Source organism: Mixophyes fleayi, chromosome 4 (genome assembly GCF_038048845.1).
Source record: "Mixophyes fleayi isolate aMixFle1 chromosome 4, aMixFle1.hap1, whole genome shotgun sequence".
Classification (NCBI taxonomy): domain Eukaryota; kingdom Metazoa; phylum Chordata; class Amphibia; order Anura; family Limnodynastidae; genus Mixophyes; species Mixophyes fleayi.
Window position 1 is genome coordinate 3,154,127 of NC_134405.1, and position 14,559 is coordinate 3,168,685.

At 44.3% G+C, this 14,559-nt stretch overlaps 1 protein-coding gene across 1 annotated transcript; it reads right to left on the reverse strand.

The window, feature by feature from the left end:
* Window positions 1-347: 347 nt before the first annotated feature.
* FGF11 (fibroblast growth factor 11) lies at window positions 348-13,799 on the reverse strand. The gene is made up of 5 exons (XM_075206156.1): window positions 13,443-13,799; window positions 12,482-12,592; window positions 3,248-3,351; window positions 2,122-2,320; window positions 348-2,033 (listed from the first exon to the last, which is right to left on the reverse strand). Exons 1-5 carry the CDS (start codon window positions 13,633-13,635, stop codon window positions 1,933-1,935), a joined length of 708 nt encoding a protein of 235 aa, XP_075062257.1. The 5' UTR covers window positions 13,636-13,799; the 3' UTR covers window positions 348-1,932.
* Between the last annotated feature and the right edge of the window lie 760 nt (window positions 13,800-14,559).

A 14,559-nucleotide genomic window follows, 5' to 3' on the forward strand; every position in this document is an offset into this window, starting at 1 on the left:
CAATGTTTTTTGTGAAGAGCCGACACTGTTACTCAGGAAGCCTTTGGCTCTCCCTTTAAACTAATCTATCAAAATTTACATTCATCAGAGTTATCATAAACCAAATAATCTCTCCTGACCCAGAGTTATCATAGACCAAATGGTCTCCTTTGTTTCAACAATGTAGTGTTCTAATACCAACCTCAGTCTGACATGTGAATTTGTAAGAACATAGAGACATGAACTTATTAAGTGTAATTTAATATGGAAAACACATCCACAATGCTTACGATGAAAACAATAAACAAAAGGACATACAAAGATATAATACAATAGTTTTTTGGAAAATAAAAAAGGAATAACACAACAGAAATGGTAAACTCACAAATGATTCTATGGCTGAATCAACTGGAAATAACATACATATATATATATATATATATATATATATATATATATATATATATATATATATATATATATGATATAAATCAATAGTTTCTTCTAAAATAAAAAGGACTAAACAACAAATGATAAACTTACGAATGATCAGTTTGTGTCTGCTGGGAGAGGCATAAGCAATAGGACACTTTTCAATATGAAATGGACTCCCAAAAGTGAACAATTCTGTTAGATTTGCAGTATATTTTAAACATGCAGCAGGTACCCACATCCCCCGTCCACTCTTATGTCAGACCTAGTAAGTCTTTAGTTGTTTATGACCTCTTTTTAAATACCTTGCAAGTCAGGGTTTATTTACACTGGCCAAAGTTCTTACCGGAATTTCCTACAAAGCTGATATTACTCCACACAATAGGTCATAGGTTTCCCTTAATTTACATACAAGACAAGACTTCTGTAAATACAATACTTGAGAAAATATGACATTTTCCTGTGTCCTTATCTTCCTTCATTCAAATGTATCCCAGCTGCTCAGTCACCCCGTTGAGATGCCCTGAGATATCACAGAGCCACAGAGAATGTAAGGGCATCTGTTATTGGATATTATTGAGGATATTTATGTAACCTTAAAATTATGTTTTAAAAGGTTTTAACTTTTACGATCCGTGCCATAAATTGGTATTGGGCACTCATCTTTAATTACGTGTCCGGAAGTCTCTATCCCTAAATACCTCATGGGTAGAGCAGAAGAGTTTAGAAATAAGCAAAGAGATACATTAATGTAGTTGCCCTCCTTTCAGGTTTTAAACCATAGCTGGACACAGAGTTCATCTGAACCACACCAAGCTAATAATACGAATTAACAGTTTTATATGGCTAGTAATTAGCTTGCATATGAATAACATAGGATTAAATCTCTGTGTGATAAAACAATATGATCTGTGAACAGACACAATGATAAAGTAATAATTTGCATTCAACAAATTAGGTGTTACACATGGCGGTTATTTGTGAACGGTGTTTTTTTGTGTACTATGTATACTTTTTTCTCTATATATAAATTTACATTACTTCTTACACGGTTCATTTTTATACATAAGCATAGCAGATGTTTATAAGAGTATATATAATTGTGCGTTGACATAAATATACTAATATAAGTTCTTACTGTTCAGCACCTCGGTACAGTCTGAATATATACAGATATATGTATACACAGGTGCAGACAAATGTGTATACTGGAAGATGGATTGAGGCTTCCTGAGATGCAGGACATTTTGTAGTCTAAGAGGTACGAGGTATCCAGTCCTGGAGGTATCAGGTATTATTGCAATCATAGATGACGTATGGTGTGTTTTTGAGTCATTCTGAGAGTCTACAAATTGCATGTATCATTCAGGTGTCAAGAATGTTTTTCCATAGAGGAGAAGTAGATTTTGCAAAGCTCCTATCTCTCTCTGAAACCCTTTCCACCTAAACATGTTTTCCATTTTCTTCATTGCTTAATTTCTTCCAGTGTCCCAATGTGTCCTCCCTCTCCTTACTCTTATCTCAATGGGCCCCTCGGAGTCGAGCACTTGGTTTTGCTGTCAGTCTTCTCTTAGGTGACATTTTGATGACATCATGGAGAGATGGCTCTTTATACAGAGCAACTGAAAAAAGATGATATATAAGTCAGTGTGTGGACAAAGTAAACTTTGCTATAGATCCCACGTCTAACGCCAACTGTCCATTCCTTACCTTCACTGAGTTTGGGCAGAAAGTGACCAGCAGGTCTGTGCCTTTTTACCCTGTTACCCTCCATGGCCCGTCCATCTTTATTAAGGCCCAGGTACCATCCCCGACCAGAGCTACGCTGCCGGTAGAGTGTTGACGAGTAGGTGACAAAATAGTTGTCAAAAACACCCTCTTTGAAGCGACACTCAGCAGTAAAATGAGGCTAAAAGAGAGAAAGTGTAGAGATGTAACAATACAAACTGAACATCACAAAGTGATCGGCCAGGAGAAGATCTATATCTTCATACCAGCAGAAACTATCATTAGATATTTCTTCACCCTCACATTGTTTTCTGAGCAAGTTTCAGTACACCAGTGTGTCCTTTTACTAAGTGTTGCTATACTCTGTTAATAGACTTTGCTAAAATCTTGATAATCTTGAGTCTGGAGAACCAAAAAACAAGCGGGAGCTCCTTTAAATACAGTACCAAGCTCCAGCTGAACAAAGTCGGAAACTGTTTCTTCTTGTCTCTATTCTTTGGTGAGAACCCATTAGTGGTAATAATATTGTAGTAATGTTGTTCCTGCCTCATATACAAGAGGTCCACAAGATCCCGGTCCGTTATATATAGGCAAGTAACACGGTAAGGTAAAGTTATGTTGGCAATACCACTGTGCACCATCAAGAGAACATGACTCCTGTTCCTCAGTCGTGACACTACGTGCAGGGACCATGTAAAGTGAGCAGTCATCACAGATGTCACCTGATGGGAATGCTCACAATGAATGATGGGAAATCACAACACCCCTCACCAAAGACCTGGAAACGTGAACTTGGTTGACACCTTTCCAGCATCCTACAGAAGCTTGAGGTGTATTAATTCATTCATATATTTTCAATATCAAACTTTCTTGATTTTCACTTATCATTTTCTCAAGTAAAAATCAACTCTCCCAGCACATCTGAGGAGACAACAGATAGTTTGTAATTCTAAAAGTCCTAGAAGGTGAGGCCACTATGCCATATCTGAAGATGCCAGAAAGGAGGTTAGCTTCAAGTTTTAGGGATATGAGTTTATGAGTTTACTAGAGATATGAGTTTACTAGTGGTTTCAAAGTCCAAAAGCAGGATAAAACAGAAGCTACTTACTGAGTTGTAGAGCCGTCCTTCTGAGTTCATGGCAACATACTGACCACAAGAGGAGCTCTGAATGGCTACAACTCGAAGACCCACAGGGATGACATTGAAGAGGGCTTGGGTGTCAATAAGAGACGAGAGAGAGAGACTCACAGTTAGAGAGAGCAGGAGAGACGTTTTATGGAAGAAATATATAATAGACAGCTAGGGAGTAAAATAAAATTGTCGAAAGTGCATCAGGAGAGAGTGAGGCAAAGAATGAGACAATTCTGAGTGAGAAGTGGGAATAAACTCAGGGAGAATTTAGAGGGAAAGTGAACAGGGGGTTGGGAAGAAGGAATGTTGTCACTACGGGTTAGAGAGACAATAGAGGGGTCAGGGAGCAGTGATAAGATTAGGAAAAACACAATGAAAGGAAATATCAAAAGAGGAAAAAGATAGAGAGCAGGGGGAGGTACATTGTAGCTGAACATACAACCCACATTTACTAAAACAATCTCTGACATTAACTTTTCTTGCTCTATAAAACCCACATGTTTTTTTATGGATGGTAGATAGACTGAAGTTGTTATATAAATGGATTCTCCTAGGTACAGCTTGTACTCTGGGTTTGAAATAAACCACATTTTTTAATAATTACTCAAATAATCCCTGCAGAAATTGATCCTATAAACCCCAGATTAGAACAACGAATTCTCTCTGCAGTTTATAGGTGTCCTCTGCGTCCTGTCCACAGGAGCAGAAACTATAAAACAGCAACTGACATACGTAAAGGAATAATGATAAATAATAAAATGCGACAAAATAACTACACCAGAAGCCATAAGATTGTTTGTGGTTATAAAGGATTAGGAACGAGCATAATACAATACTGATTGTCAGATGATTAAGTGATACCGAAGGACATTAATGGTGTGCCTGCAGGAGGAGGGAACATGAAGACATTGTGATACGTTTCCCATTCATTATTAGAGAAATAAAATGATATATACAATCAGAGAACAGAGCAGCCAGCTTATCTGTTCAGCAACCGATGTGCAGATAATTCCTGGGTACATCCTCAATGGACCACCACCAAAATAACAGCCAATGGTGGTCCTGTGGTTGGAGACAACGCATTAATGACAGAGGCTGATCCAGGCTGACATGACTTATGCAGAGGCGATTAGTTGAGTACAGTGTGGTGTAGGAGGCATCTCATAATGCACTGTACTGTAATGAACAGAGAATATTCCACTTAATACAGAAAAAAAAAAAAAAAAGATGAAAAGGGCTAAGCACAAACTCTGGACACTGGGGAGATTGAAACCCCGGAATGGTTCCTGCTGAAGGGAGAACTAGAACATGGTTCTGTCCCACCAGGCATCAACGATGCGGGCTGGTGGTGGGGCAATGGTGTGGACTGTCTTCATGGCAGAATACCTAAACATTGTACTAGACCTGGGACATCTCTTCATCGCAGCGGCACACCCATCTACGGATAGGATTTCTAGCAGGAAAGTCCAGGAATGGATCTAGGACCAGAAGAGTGAAATCAGCATAATGTGGTTTTGTGACAAGACAGGGGTTAACCTTGTCCACCATCAATGTGCCTCTCACGCACAGATAATAGTGTATTATCAGGATACTTTTTACCTGTTTATGTTCCCAACTTCTCAGGGTCACGGAGAGGTGGATAAGGTTAGGCCAGCTGGGTACCGCTCTCCACCAGCATACCCATTCATGACTACCCTATGTAATATGTCTCCATGTATGTTCTGATACTATGTCTTTAAAATAGCTTAAACAACCCTGGTGAGAGAGCCTGCATACCAGCAACAAAGGGGCTAACCTTGTAACAATACCATTACTATATACATCTCCAGAACATAGACGTATGTGTTTGAGATACATTGGAAGTCAGTAAGCTGGCTGAGACCCCATATGTGGAGACCTCGGTACAGGGACCTAAGTGAGAGACACAAACAAAAAGCTGCCTAAGTATCAGCTGAGGAAAGGCTGAATGCTCTGCTAGCAGTATTGAGTATGAGAATTGGGAGCACTACAGTAGGGTTTCCCCAGTAGATTGAGATAGAACCCAGAAAACTCATGGCCCAAAAGCAGAGAGCTAGAGGTGGATCTCAGCCTCAGAGACAGAGAGTCTTAGCCAAAGCAAAGTATGGGGTGACCACAGCATGAGGCTAGGACTAAGGTTCACCTAAGTGCAGATCTGGCAAGGGTCTGTGTACCCCACAAGTGAATAATTAAGTGGTGAGCCAGAAAGGGTGATCTCAAGAGCAGGGGGCCACAGTGAGTTGGTCCCATAAAAGAAAATGGGTGAGAACCCCTCCACAATTTGTGTTCAGGGCCCAGATCAATTTAAGTAGGTCTCAGCCCTATAATAATTGGAGTTGGTCCTAGCCCCACAGAAGATTAGTAATGGGTCTCAGCCCCACTGAGATTAGTGGCCATAAAGATGGCCCAGAGGGTGGGAAAGAAAGGCCAAGGCCCCCTTCACTGAGGTCAATGTACAAGAACTGAAGAGACCCTTAAAGAGTCATCCGCTGCTACAACTTGACTCAAAGGTTCATCCTCTGTCAGGACTATCAATGGGTATAACCAAGATCAGACACTGGTGACTGGTAAACCCTGACACTCAATAGCCAGTCTCTGTAGATACAGCCTTACATCAATGGTACGTATAGTGAAAAAAATGAAGATCCGGTCTGAGGTTTGGTTGATCAAAAAAGACAACAGTACTGTTATATATGCTGTAATATTAATCTTCTAATAGCTGGAGTGTTCAGAGAGAGAAAAAGAAAGCAGCACAGCAATGTTAACATACACTTCCCAAAGGATTCTGGGAGAAGCTTCAACTAAAGCCCAGCATGCAGACTAAAGCAGAAATCCAGTTCTCCAATAAGATAGCAATAGTCAGGTCCATGTACAAATGTGCACATCTGTCAGGATGAGGGGCCTAAATTAAGTATTAAATGTCAGGGCCCCAAATTGGGTTGGGTACTAATCCCTGATGCTGTAACTTCCAACAAGAATTACAGCGACATCTTTACAGCTAATGTTTCGGTAACCTACAAACTATTAATTCCGAATGTTTAAAAAAAAACTTACTTGTAGTAAAGTTGATTGATTATACAGGCCGGCAGCACTTAATGACGCGGCTGTGTACACCGACAGTAATATTAGTACAGTTAAGGGGGAAGTTAAAATGTAGCCTTAAGCAATTGCATAACAGCCCCCTGTACATGATTTTTTAATGTTTTAAAAACTTTTGGTCAGTTAGCCCATTGGAAGTAATTAGGTTCAGTAGACAATCTATCAGGAAACTAGCTTAACATATGTAGACCACATCCATGCATCACCTTGATCATTCATGCCATTTCCTACCTAGAGTAGACTTCCTTTCAATAGGTATTGTAAAATCAATGCATCCTCCTAGGTGAGAACCTTGTAGGCAAATGCAACACATGAAGGCTATCTATGCAGGTAGATGGAAATAATAACTTCAAAGAACATGCCTTCATATTTCATATTTAGGAAAATCAGTGTGCCACTCTGTACTAAAGGGCAAAAAATGCACAAGGGTTGTGAAGTGTAGATATCAACTGTACAGAGAAACCGCAGTAGTCACATATCTTTTGGAATGATATTTGATATTGTTGCAATTCCATCATATTTGGTACGTAAATGTGTGGGAGGTTATGATTGGTTTATTGAAGGGGAGTTATGTCCCTAGGATATGTCTGAGAAAAGTTAAGAAACTTTTGGAATATTTTTGAGCAAATCATAGTTGACAACCAGGGGACATTTCCTCCACTAAATTCGCATATGCCCTGCTCCTCTGAATGCCATCCCAATTCGGTTTTGCTTTTAAAGTCTGTGTGTGAAGGGGCATATTGTCAGCTCTTAGGGTCTCAATCTAATTGAAGGACTGTCCATCTGATCCGCGCGGTGGTAGTCGTGATTGCGATTGACACAATCGCAATCGCGACAAAGGAATGCCAATTACAATAATCCCGACAGGCAGGAAATCCAGACACCCTAAAAAAGACACACAACCTCACCGACCAGCCGGCTATAGTTTCCAAATGCATAAAATCCCAGCAGTTGCAAATTACATCAATTAAAATGATGGGAGTGACAGTTTCAGTTTTAAAGCGACAATGCCAGGACCCGCCGCCTCTATAATGTATTCAAAGGGTTAGGTTTAGGTTTGAGGTTAGGGTTAGGTTTAGGTTTGGGGTTAGGGTTAGGTTTAGGTTTGGGGTTAGGGTTAGGTTTAGGTTTAGGGTTAGGGTTAGGGTTAGGTTTGGGGTTAGGGTTAGGTTTAGGTTTGGGGTTAGGGTTAGGGTTAGGGTTAGGTTTGGGGTTAGGGTTAGGGTTAGGGTTAGGTTTAGGTTTGGGGTTAGGGTTAGGTTTAGGTTTGGGGTTAGGTTTATGTTTAGGGTTAGGGTTAGGTTTGGGGTTAGGGTTAGGTTTAGGTTTGGGGTTAGGGTTAGGTTTAGGGTTAGGTTTGGGGTTAGGTTTAGGTTTAGGTTTAGGGTTAGGGTTAGGGTTAGGTTTGGGGTTAGGGTTAGGGTAAGGGTTAGGGTAAGGGCTACAATTACAATAAGGATAAAGGGTTCTACATGATATAAGACACAGGTTCTGGCATTGCCGCTTTAAAACCGGAAGTCTCACTATCACCATTTTAGTTTACGTCATTTGCAACTGCTGGGATTTTCTGCATCCAGAAACGATAGCCGGCTTGTCGGTGATGTGGTGTGTCTTTTTTTAGGATAAATCTACATTTGCTGCCTATCAGGATTATGCTAATTGACATTGGTTTCCCGCAATTGGCATTGTCGGAATTATGGCAATCGCTAAAACGTACCCCACCCGTTCTGCCTGACCCAGGTATACAGATTATCATGCGTAAGTTTATTCTCTGTAATTTTACCCCATGTGTTTTTATAACTGTTATGCATGTCAATTGTTATCTGTTTTTATATCCAAGTGTCCTGTACCTCTGTATATTAAATCTAAAATAATAAGTTTTGTCCTGGATACTCTAACGAATCCATTTGCCTTTTACGAAGATTATTACATGCCCATGTTAACCATTTAAATTGCTGGTGAATTGTTAATCAATTCGGCTAACAAGCTTAGAGTGTGCCAGCGTGTACATTTGTGTAACAGAGTTTTTCGGCGTTAACCCTTTGATTGCTAGTGTGTGTAACAAGGATCATTGTGTGCCAGTGGGTGAAGGTATCTTGTGATCCCACTGCCCTTATTTAATAGGTAGTGACAGAGCATAGGTCTGTATGGGTGGGAGAGCGCTGTTTATTATTATCCTTTATTTATAAGGCGCCACAATATTTCCGCAGCATCGTACAGATTACAAACAGTTGACCATACAGGGTAAAACAGTACAAAACAGCAAACGAGTAATACCAATAGTTCCAAGCATAGCAATTACAGTGAAGTTGGAGCAGAAGAATAGGTATAGAGACAGGAGGGAAGAGGGCCGTGCTTGTAAGAGGTTACAACCAAAAGGGAGGGCAAACAGGCATCAGGCACAAAGGGAGTCAGTGGAGGGGATCACGCACAAGAGGAGCGAGTACAGGGACAGGGGAAGACAGAGGTGAGGAGATCAAGCATGGATAGAAGGTAAAGTGGATGGCTGGCAAGCTTTGAGGAAGAGATGAGTTTTAAGTGCCCATTTAAAGGAGCATAGATTATAGGACAATCGGATGTAACAAGGAAGGTCGTTCCAGTTGAGGGGGGCAGACCGAGAGAAATCTTGGATTCTGGAGTGGGATGAGGTGATCAGAGTGGAGGAGAGGCGACGGTCGCAGGTAATGGGCAGATGTGAATGGAGAAGAGTTGGCGACATAAAGCGCGGTAGTGTATAAGGGGGACTTGTAGGTGAGGGAGAGGAGCTTGTACAGGATTCTGGGGAACGGGAGCCAGTGTAAGATAAGGTAAGACAGAGAGGGGAGGCAGAGGAAGAGTGGTGTGAAAGGAAGATAAATCTCATATCCCTGTTGAGCATAGAGCAAAGGGGGCCACGGTGGAAGCGGGGGCGGATGGTGAGGAGAGTCTTGCAGTAATCGAAATGGGAAGAGTGCATGGATAATGGTTTTGGTGGCATCCTGAGATAGGACAGGTCGTAGGCGGGCAATATTGCGTAGTTGAAAGCGACAAGAGATTGAATGTGGGGGGGGTGCAAAAGAGATGGAAGGGTCAAGGGTGACGCTGAGGCAGCAGAGGTGGGGAAAAAAAAAAAAAGAGATGGTGGTGTTTACAGTGAAAGAGAGATCAAGGTGAGATAACGATTTAGAAGGAGGGAAGACAATGAGACTGGTTTTGCCAATGTCAAGAGGAGATGGCGGAAAGGCAGTCAGATACACGACAGAGGAGGGGGAAAAGGATCAGCAGAGGAGATGTAGAGTTGAATGTCATCAATGTAAAGATGAAACTGGAGACCAAATCAAGTGATGATCTCACCCAGGAGGTAGTGTACAGCCAAGAAAAGAGTCCTGAGGGACTCCTACAGGGAGAGCGGAAGGGGGGGGTCGGGTGGATGACTCTGAAGTGGAGACAGAGACGGAGCAGTTGGCGAAGTATCAGGTGAACCATGCAAAAATGGAGACAGAGAGGCTGAAAGATGGGTCTGCAGCAGGAAAGGGTGGTGTATGGTGTGGTGTCAAAGGCCACACAGAGGTCCAGGAGGATAAGCAGGGAGAAGTGACTCATGGATTTAGCCAAGAGAAGGTCGTTAGTAACTTTGACCAGGGCAGTTTCAGTTTCATTCAGTTTCAGTGTAGTGGAGGGGATGGAAGCTGAGTTGGAGACGGTCATGGAGGGAGTTTTCCGAAAGTTGCCTGGTGAGGCGATTGCGGGCAGCCCGCTCGAGTAATTTAGAGGCAAAGGGGAGAAGTGAAATGGGGAGGTGGTTAAGAAGTCAGGAGGGGTCAATATTGGGTTTCTTGACAATGGGGGAGATAAGGGCATGTTTAAAGGAAGAGGGGACAATGCCAGTGGAGAGTGACAGGTTGAAGAGGTGTGCTAGGTAGGAGCAGGCAGTTAGGGAGAGGGAGCGAAGGAGGTGAGAGGAGATGGGATCCAGGTGGCAGGTGGACGGGGGAGAGGAAAGAATGAGGGGAGTGGACTTCTTCACCCGAAGTAGGGCGGAATGGGCACCAGAGTTGGTTGATGGAGGAAGGTGGATTGATTAGGGTGGCAAGTGGATGATGCAAGGAGGAGATGTCGAGTCAGATTTTGGAGGAGATAAAGGAGGCAAAGTCAGTGTTGTAGAGGGAGAGCTGGATAGCAGGGGGGAAGAGGAGAGAGTTGAACATGGCAAAGAGGCAGCAGGGATTGGAAATGAAGACCTTAAAGAAGGATTGGTTAGCAATGGAGGAGCATCCAGTCTGGTGGAGTGGGTGAAGGAGAAGCCCCCATGGCAGATAACGACAAGGGAAACGGTGTCAGTTGAAGAGAGCCATGTTTCAGTGATAGCAAGAAGGTTAAGGCATTGTATCACATTGTATCACATTCTGTATTTTGCCATGTTCTTAATATTTATCACTTCTCTGATGACAAATTCATTCAAATCGGATACAATGATCCCTCGCAGATGATATACAAAGATCACTAACAAATAAAAATAAAACGATAACACACACACACCAGAAGAAGCGTTCCCTCACCGTCCCCACACAACGACCACTCGCCGACCCCACACAACGATCACTCGTTGACCCCACACAACGATCACTCGCCGGTCCCACACAACGATCACTCGCCGGTCCCACACAACGATCACTCGCCGTTCCCACACAACGATCACTCGCCGGTCCCACACAACGATCACTCGCCGACCCCACACAACGATCACTCGCCGGTCCCACACAACGATCACTCGCCGACCCCACACAACGATCACTCGCCGACCCCACACAACGATCAATCGCCGACCCCACACAACGATCACTCGCCGACCCCACACAACGATCACTCGTTGACCCCACACAACGATCACTCGTTGACCCCACACAACGATCACTCGCCGACCCCACACAACGATCACTCGTCGACTCCACACAACGATCACTCGCCGGTCCCACACAACGATCACTCGCCGGTCCCACACAACGATCACTCGCCGACCCCACACAACGATCACTCGCCGGTCCCAGACAACGATCATTCGCCGACCCCACACAACGATCACTCGCCGACCCCACACAACGATCACTCGCCGGTCCCACACAACCATCACTCGCCGACCCCACACAACGATCACTCGCCGACCCCACACAACGATCATTCGCCGACCCCACACAACGATCACTCGTCGACCCCACACAACGATCACTCGCCGACCCCACACAACGATCACTCGCCGGTCCCACACAACGATCACTCGCCGACCCCACACAACGATCACTTGCCGGTCCCACACAACGATCACTCGCCGGTCCCACACAACGATCACTCGCCGGTCCCACACAACGATCACTCGTCGACTCCACACAACGATCACTCGCCCATCATAAGCAACAATCAATCGCCGATCCCACACAACGATCACTCGCCGACCCCACACAACGATCACTCGCCGACCCCACACAACGATCACTCGCCGGTCCCACACAACGATTACTCGCCCATCATAAGCAACAATCACTCACCGATCCTATACGATGATAACACGCAGATCACGGATTGGATAGAATCATCACAAAACTGATCACAGATCGAAAGCAACCATCTCTCATAGATCGAATATAATGGTATCTTACAGATCGAATACAATGGTCTCTCACAGATCGAATAAACCATCTCTCACAGATGGAATACAACTATATCTCACAGATGAAATACAACCATATCTCACAGATCGAATACAACTATCTCTCACAGCTTGGAAATAAAGATTTGAGAATCATCATCATCTGCAACTATTTATATAGCGCCATTAATTCCGCAGCACTGTACAGAGAACTCACATCAGTCCCTGTCCCATTGGAGCTTACAGTCTAAATTCACAAACATACACACACAGACCGAGTGAGACTAAGGTTAATTTAATAGCAGCCAATTAAATGAACACAAGACTGGCTGGCGAAGTGCTACAAGTGCTCCTAATGCTGCTAGCCAGTATCTCTTTTCTGTGTTAATTGAGGAAATAATAGTTTTACTCTCGCTGCAATATAAAATTCTGGTTATTGCTGCGTAATAGTACATAGACCTGGTACTCACTGTAGGGACAACCCTCCTCTATGGTCCCTGATATTGTCCCGTCAGGATGAAATTGGAGGTAATAACCCATTCTGCTGAACAAGCGGGTGACAATCCCTTTCAGCTGTGGCTCTGGAAAAGAAGAGTCAGACATTAAACACTAACCTAGATCTTCTAGTCCTGGGATGCTGTCCCTCCGCCTCTCTGCTAATCACTCCTCTTTCTTCTCCATGCCCCTGACCTCCTTTCTTTCATCCGTCTGTCCCATGGGACATAGTGTACATCCTTTATACTAACAGCTCAACCAAGTACCCCAGTTACAGAGAGAGAGAACCAAAGTGTGTACAATGACAGAGCTGTGTGTGCGGGGTCAGTACAGGAATAGTAGAGAGATACAGGACAGGATGGAGGTGTAGTGACAGAGCTGTTTGTATGTGAGATCAGTACAGGAATAGTAGAGAGATACAGGAGAGGATGGAGGTGTAGTGACAGAGCTGTGTGTGGGGTCAGTACAGGAATAGTAGAGAGATACAGGACAGGATGGAGGTGTAGTGACAGAGCTGTGTGTGAGGTCAGTACAGGAATAGTAGAGAGATACAGTACAGGATGGAGGTGTAGTGACAGAGCTGTTTGTATGTGAGATCAGTACAGGAATAGTAGAGAGATACAGGAGAGGATGGAGGTGTAGTGACAGAGCTGTGTGCGCGGGGTCAGGACAGGAATAGTAGAGAGATACAGGAGAGGATGGAGGTGTAGTGACAGAGCTGTGTGTATGTGAGATCAGTACAGGAATAGTAGAGAGATACAGGAGAGGATGGAGGTGTAGTGACAGAGCTGTGTGTGTGGGGTCAGTACAGGAATAGTAGAGAGATACAGGAGAGGATGGAGGTGTAGTGACAGAGCTGTGTGTGTGATGTCAGTACAGGAATAGCAGAGAGATACAGAGCAGACCCTCTCTCCCTCCTCCTGTCGGGTGTCTTACCAGGGTCTTTGTGGTGGGCTCTCCGCTGACTCCCGCACAGTCTCACTTTGGACACAAGGAACAGAAGCTGCTTCTGGCACAGAGACTTGGTACCCCGGGGACAGACCTTCCTTTGTGGGGGCACAGGGCGGGGTCCAACCTGTTCTCTCACCTCTCGCTTCTGACGAATCAAAGAGCTGGCGAGAGCAGCCATCTCTCTCCCAGAGACCTCCGAGAACCCCCCTCAAATGTGACCTGTGCCCGACCCTCCGTGTCCACCACTACTTGTACCCTGACCCCATATGCTCCTGTCCACCTCCACTCTATCCCTGTGTCTGCCCCCAACACTAGGACTGTCCCCCCACAACTCACTCAGTCTGTCCCCCCAACACTCACTTAGTCTGTCCCCCCAACACTAGGACTGTCCCCCCAATACTCACTCAGACTCTCCCCCCAACACTCACTCAGACTCCCCCCTCAACAATCACACAGTCTCTCTGCAGCACTCAGTCAGACTGTCTCTTAGCATCCCAATTCTTTCCTGCTCCTTCTTTCAGCGCTCTCTTCATCTCTGTCACCTCGTGTTTAATACATTCTCGTCTCCTTCTTTCTCCTTCCTCGCGCCCCTCCTTCCCCCAGTCCCCCCCTCACTCCAAACTGCACAGACTGAAGGATGATCCAGTCACTGGATTCCAAGCTATTAACTGGTCTGAGGATTAAACACTCTCTCTGCTATTCCTGTACTGACCCCACACATACAGCTCTGTCACTACACCTCCATCCTGTCCTGTATCTCTCTACTATTCCTGTACTGACCTCACACACACACAGCTCTGTCACTACACCTCCATCCTGTCCTGTATCTCTCTACTATTCCTGTACTGACCTCACACACATACACAGCTCTGTCACTACACCTCCATCCTGTCCTGTATCTCTCTACTATTCCTGTACTGACCCCACACACACAGCTCTGTCACTACACCTCCATCCTGTCCTGTATCTCTCTACTATTCCTGTACTGACCCCACACACACAGCTCTGTCACTACACCTCCATCCTGTCCTGTATCTCTCTACTATTCTTGTACTGACCTCACACACACAGCTCTGTCACTACACCTCCATCCTGTCCTGTA

What these genes read in the sequence shown, in the direction of transcription:
- FGF11 (XM_075206156.1), bottom strand. Translation starts at nt 13,635, where the DNA reads ATGGCTGCTCTCGCCAGCTCTTTGATTCGTCAGAAGCGAGAGGTGAGA. An exon ending in AGCCCACCACAAAGACCCTG is followed by an intron (nt 12,593 to 13,442) that starts GTAAGACACCCG and finishes CTTCTTTTCCAG; the next exon opens with AGCCACAGCTGAAAGGGATT. An exon ending in AGAGGAGGGTTGTCCCTACA is followed by an intron (nt 3,352 to 12,481) that starts GTGAGTACCAGG and finishes TTGACACCCAAG; the next exon opens with CCCTCTTCAATGTCATCCCT.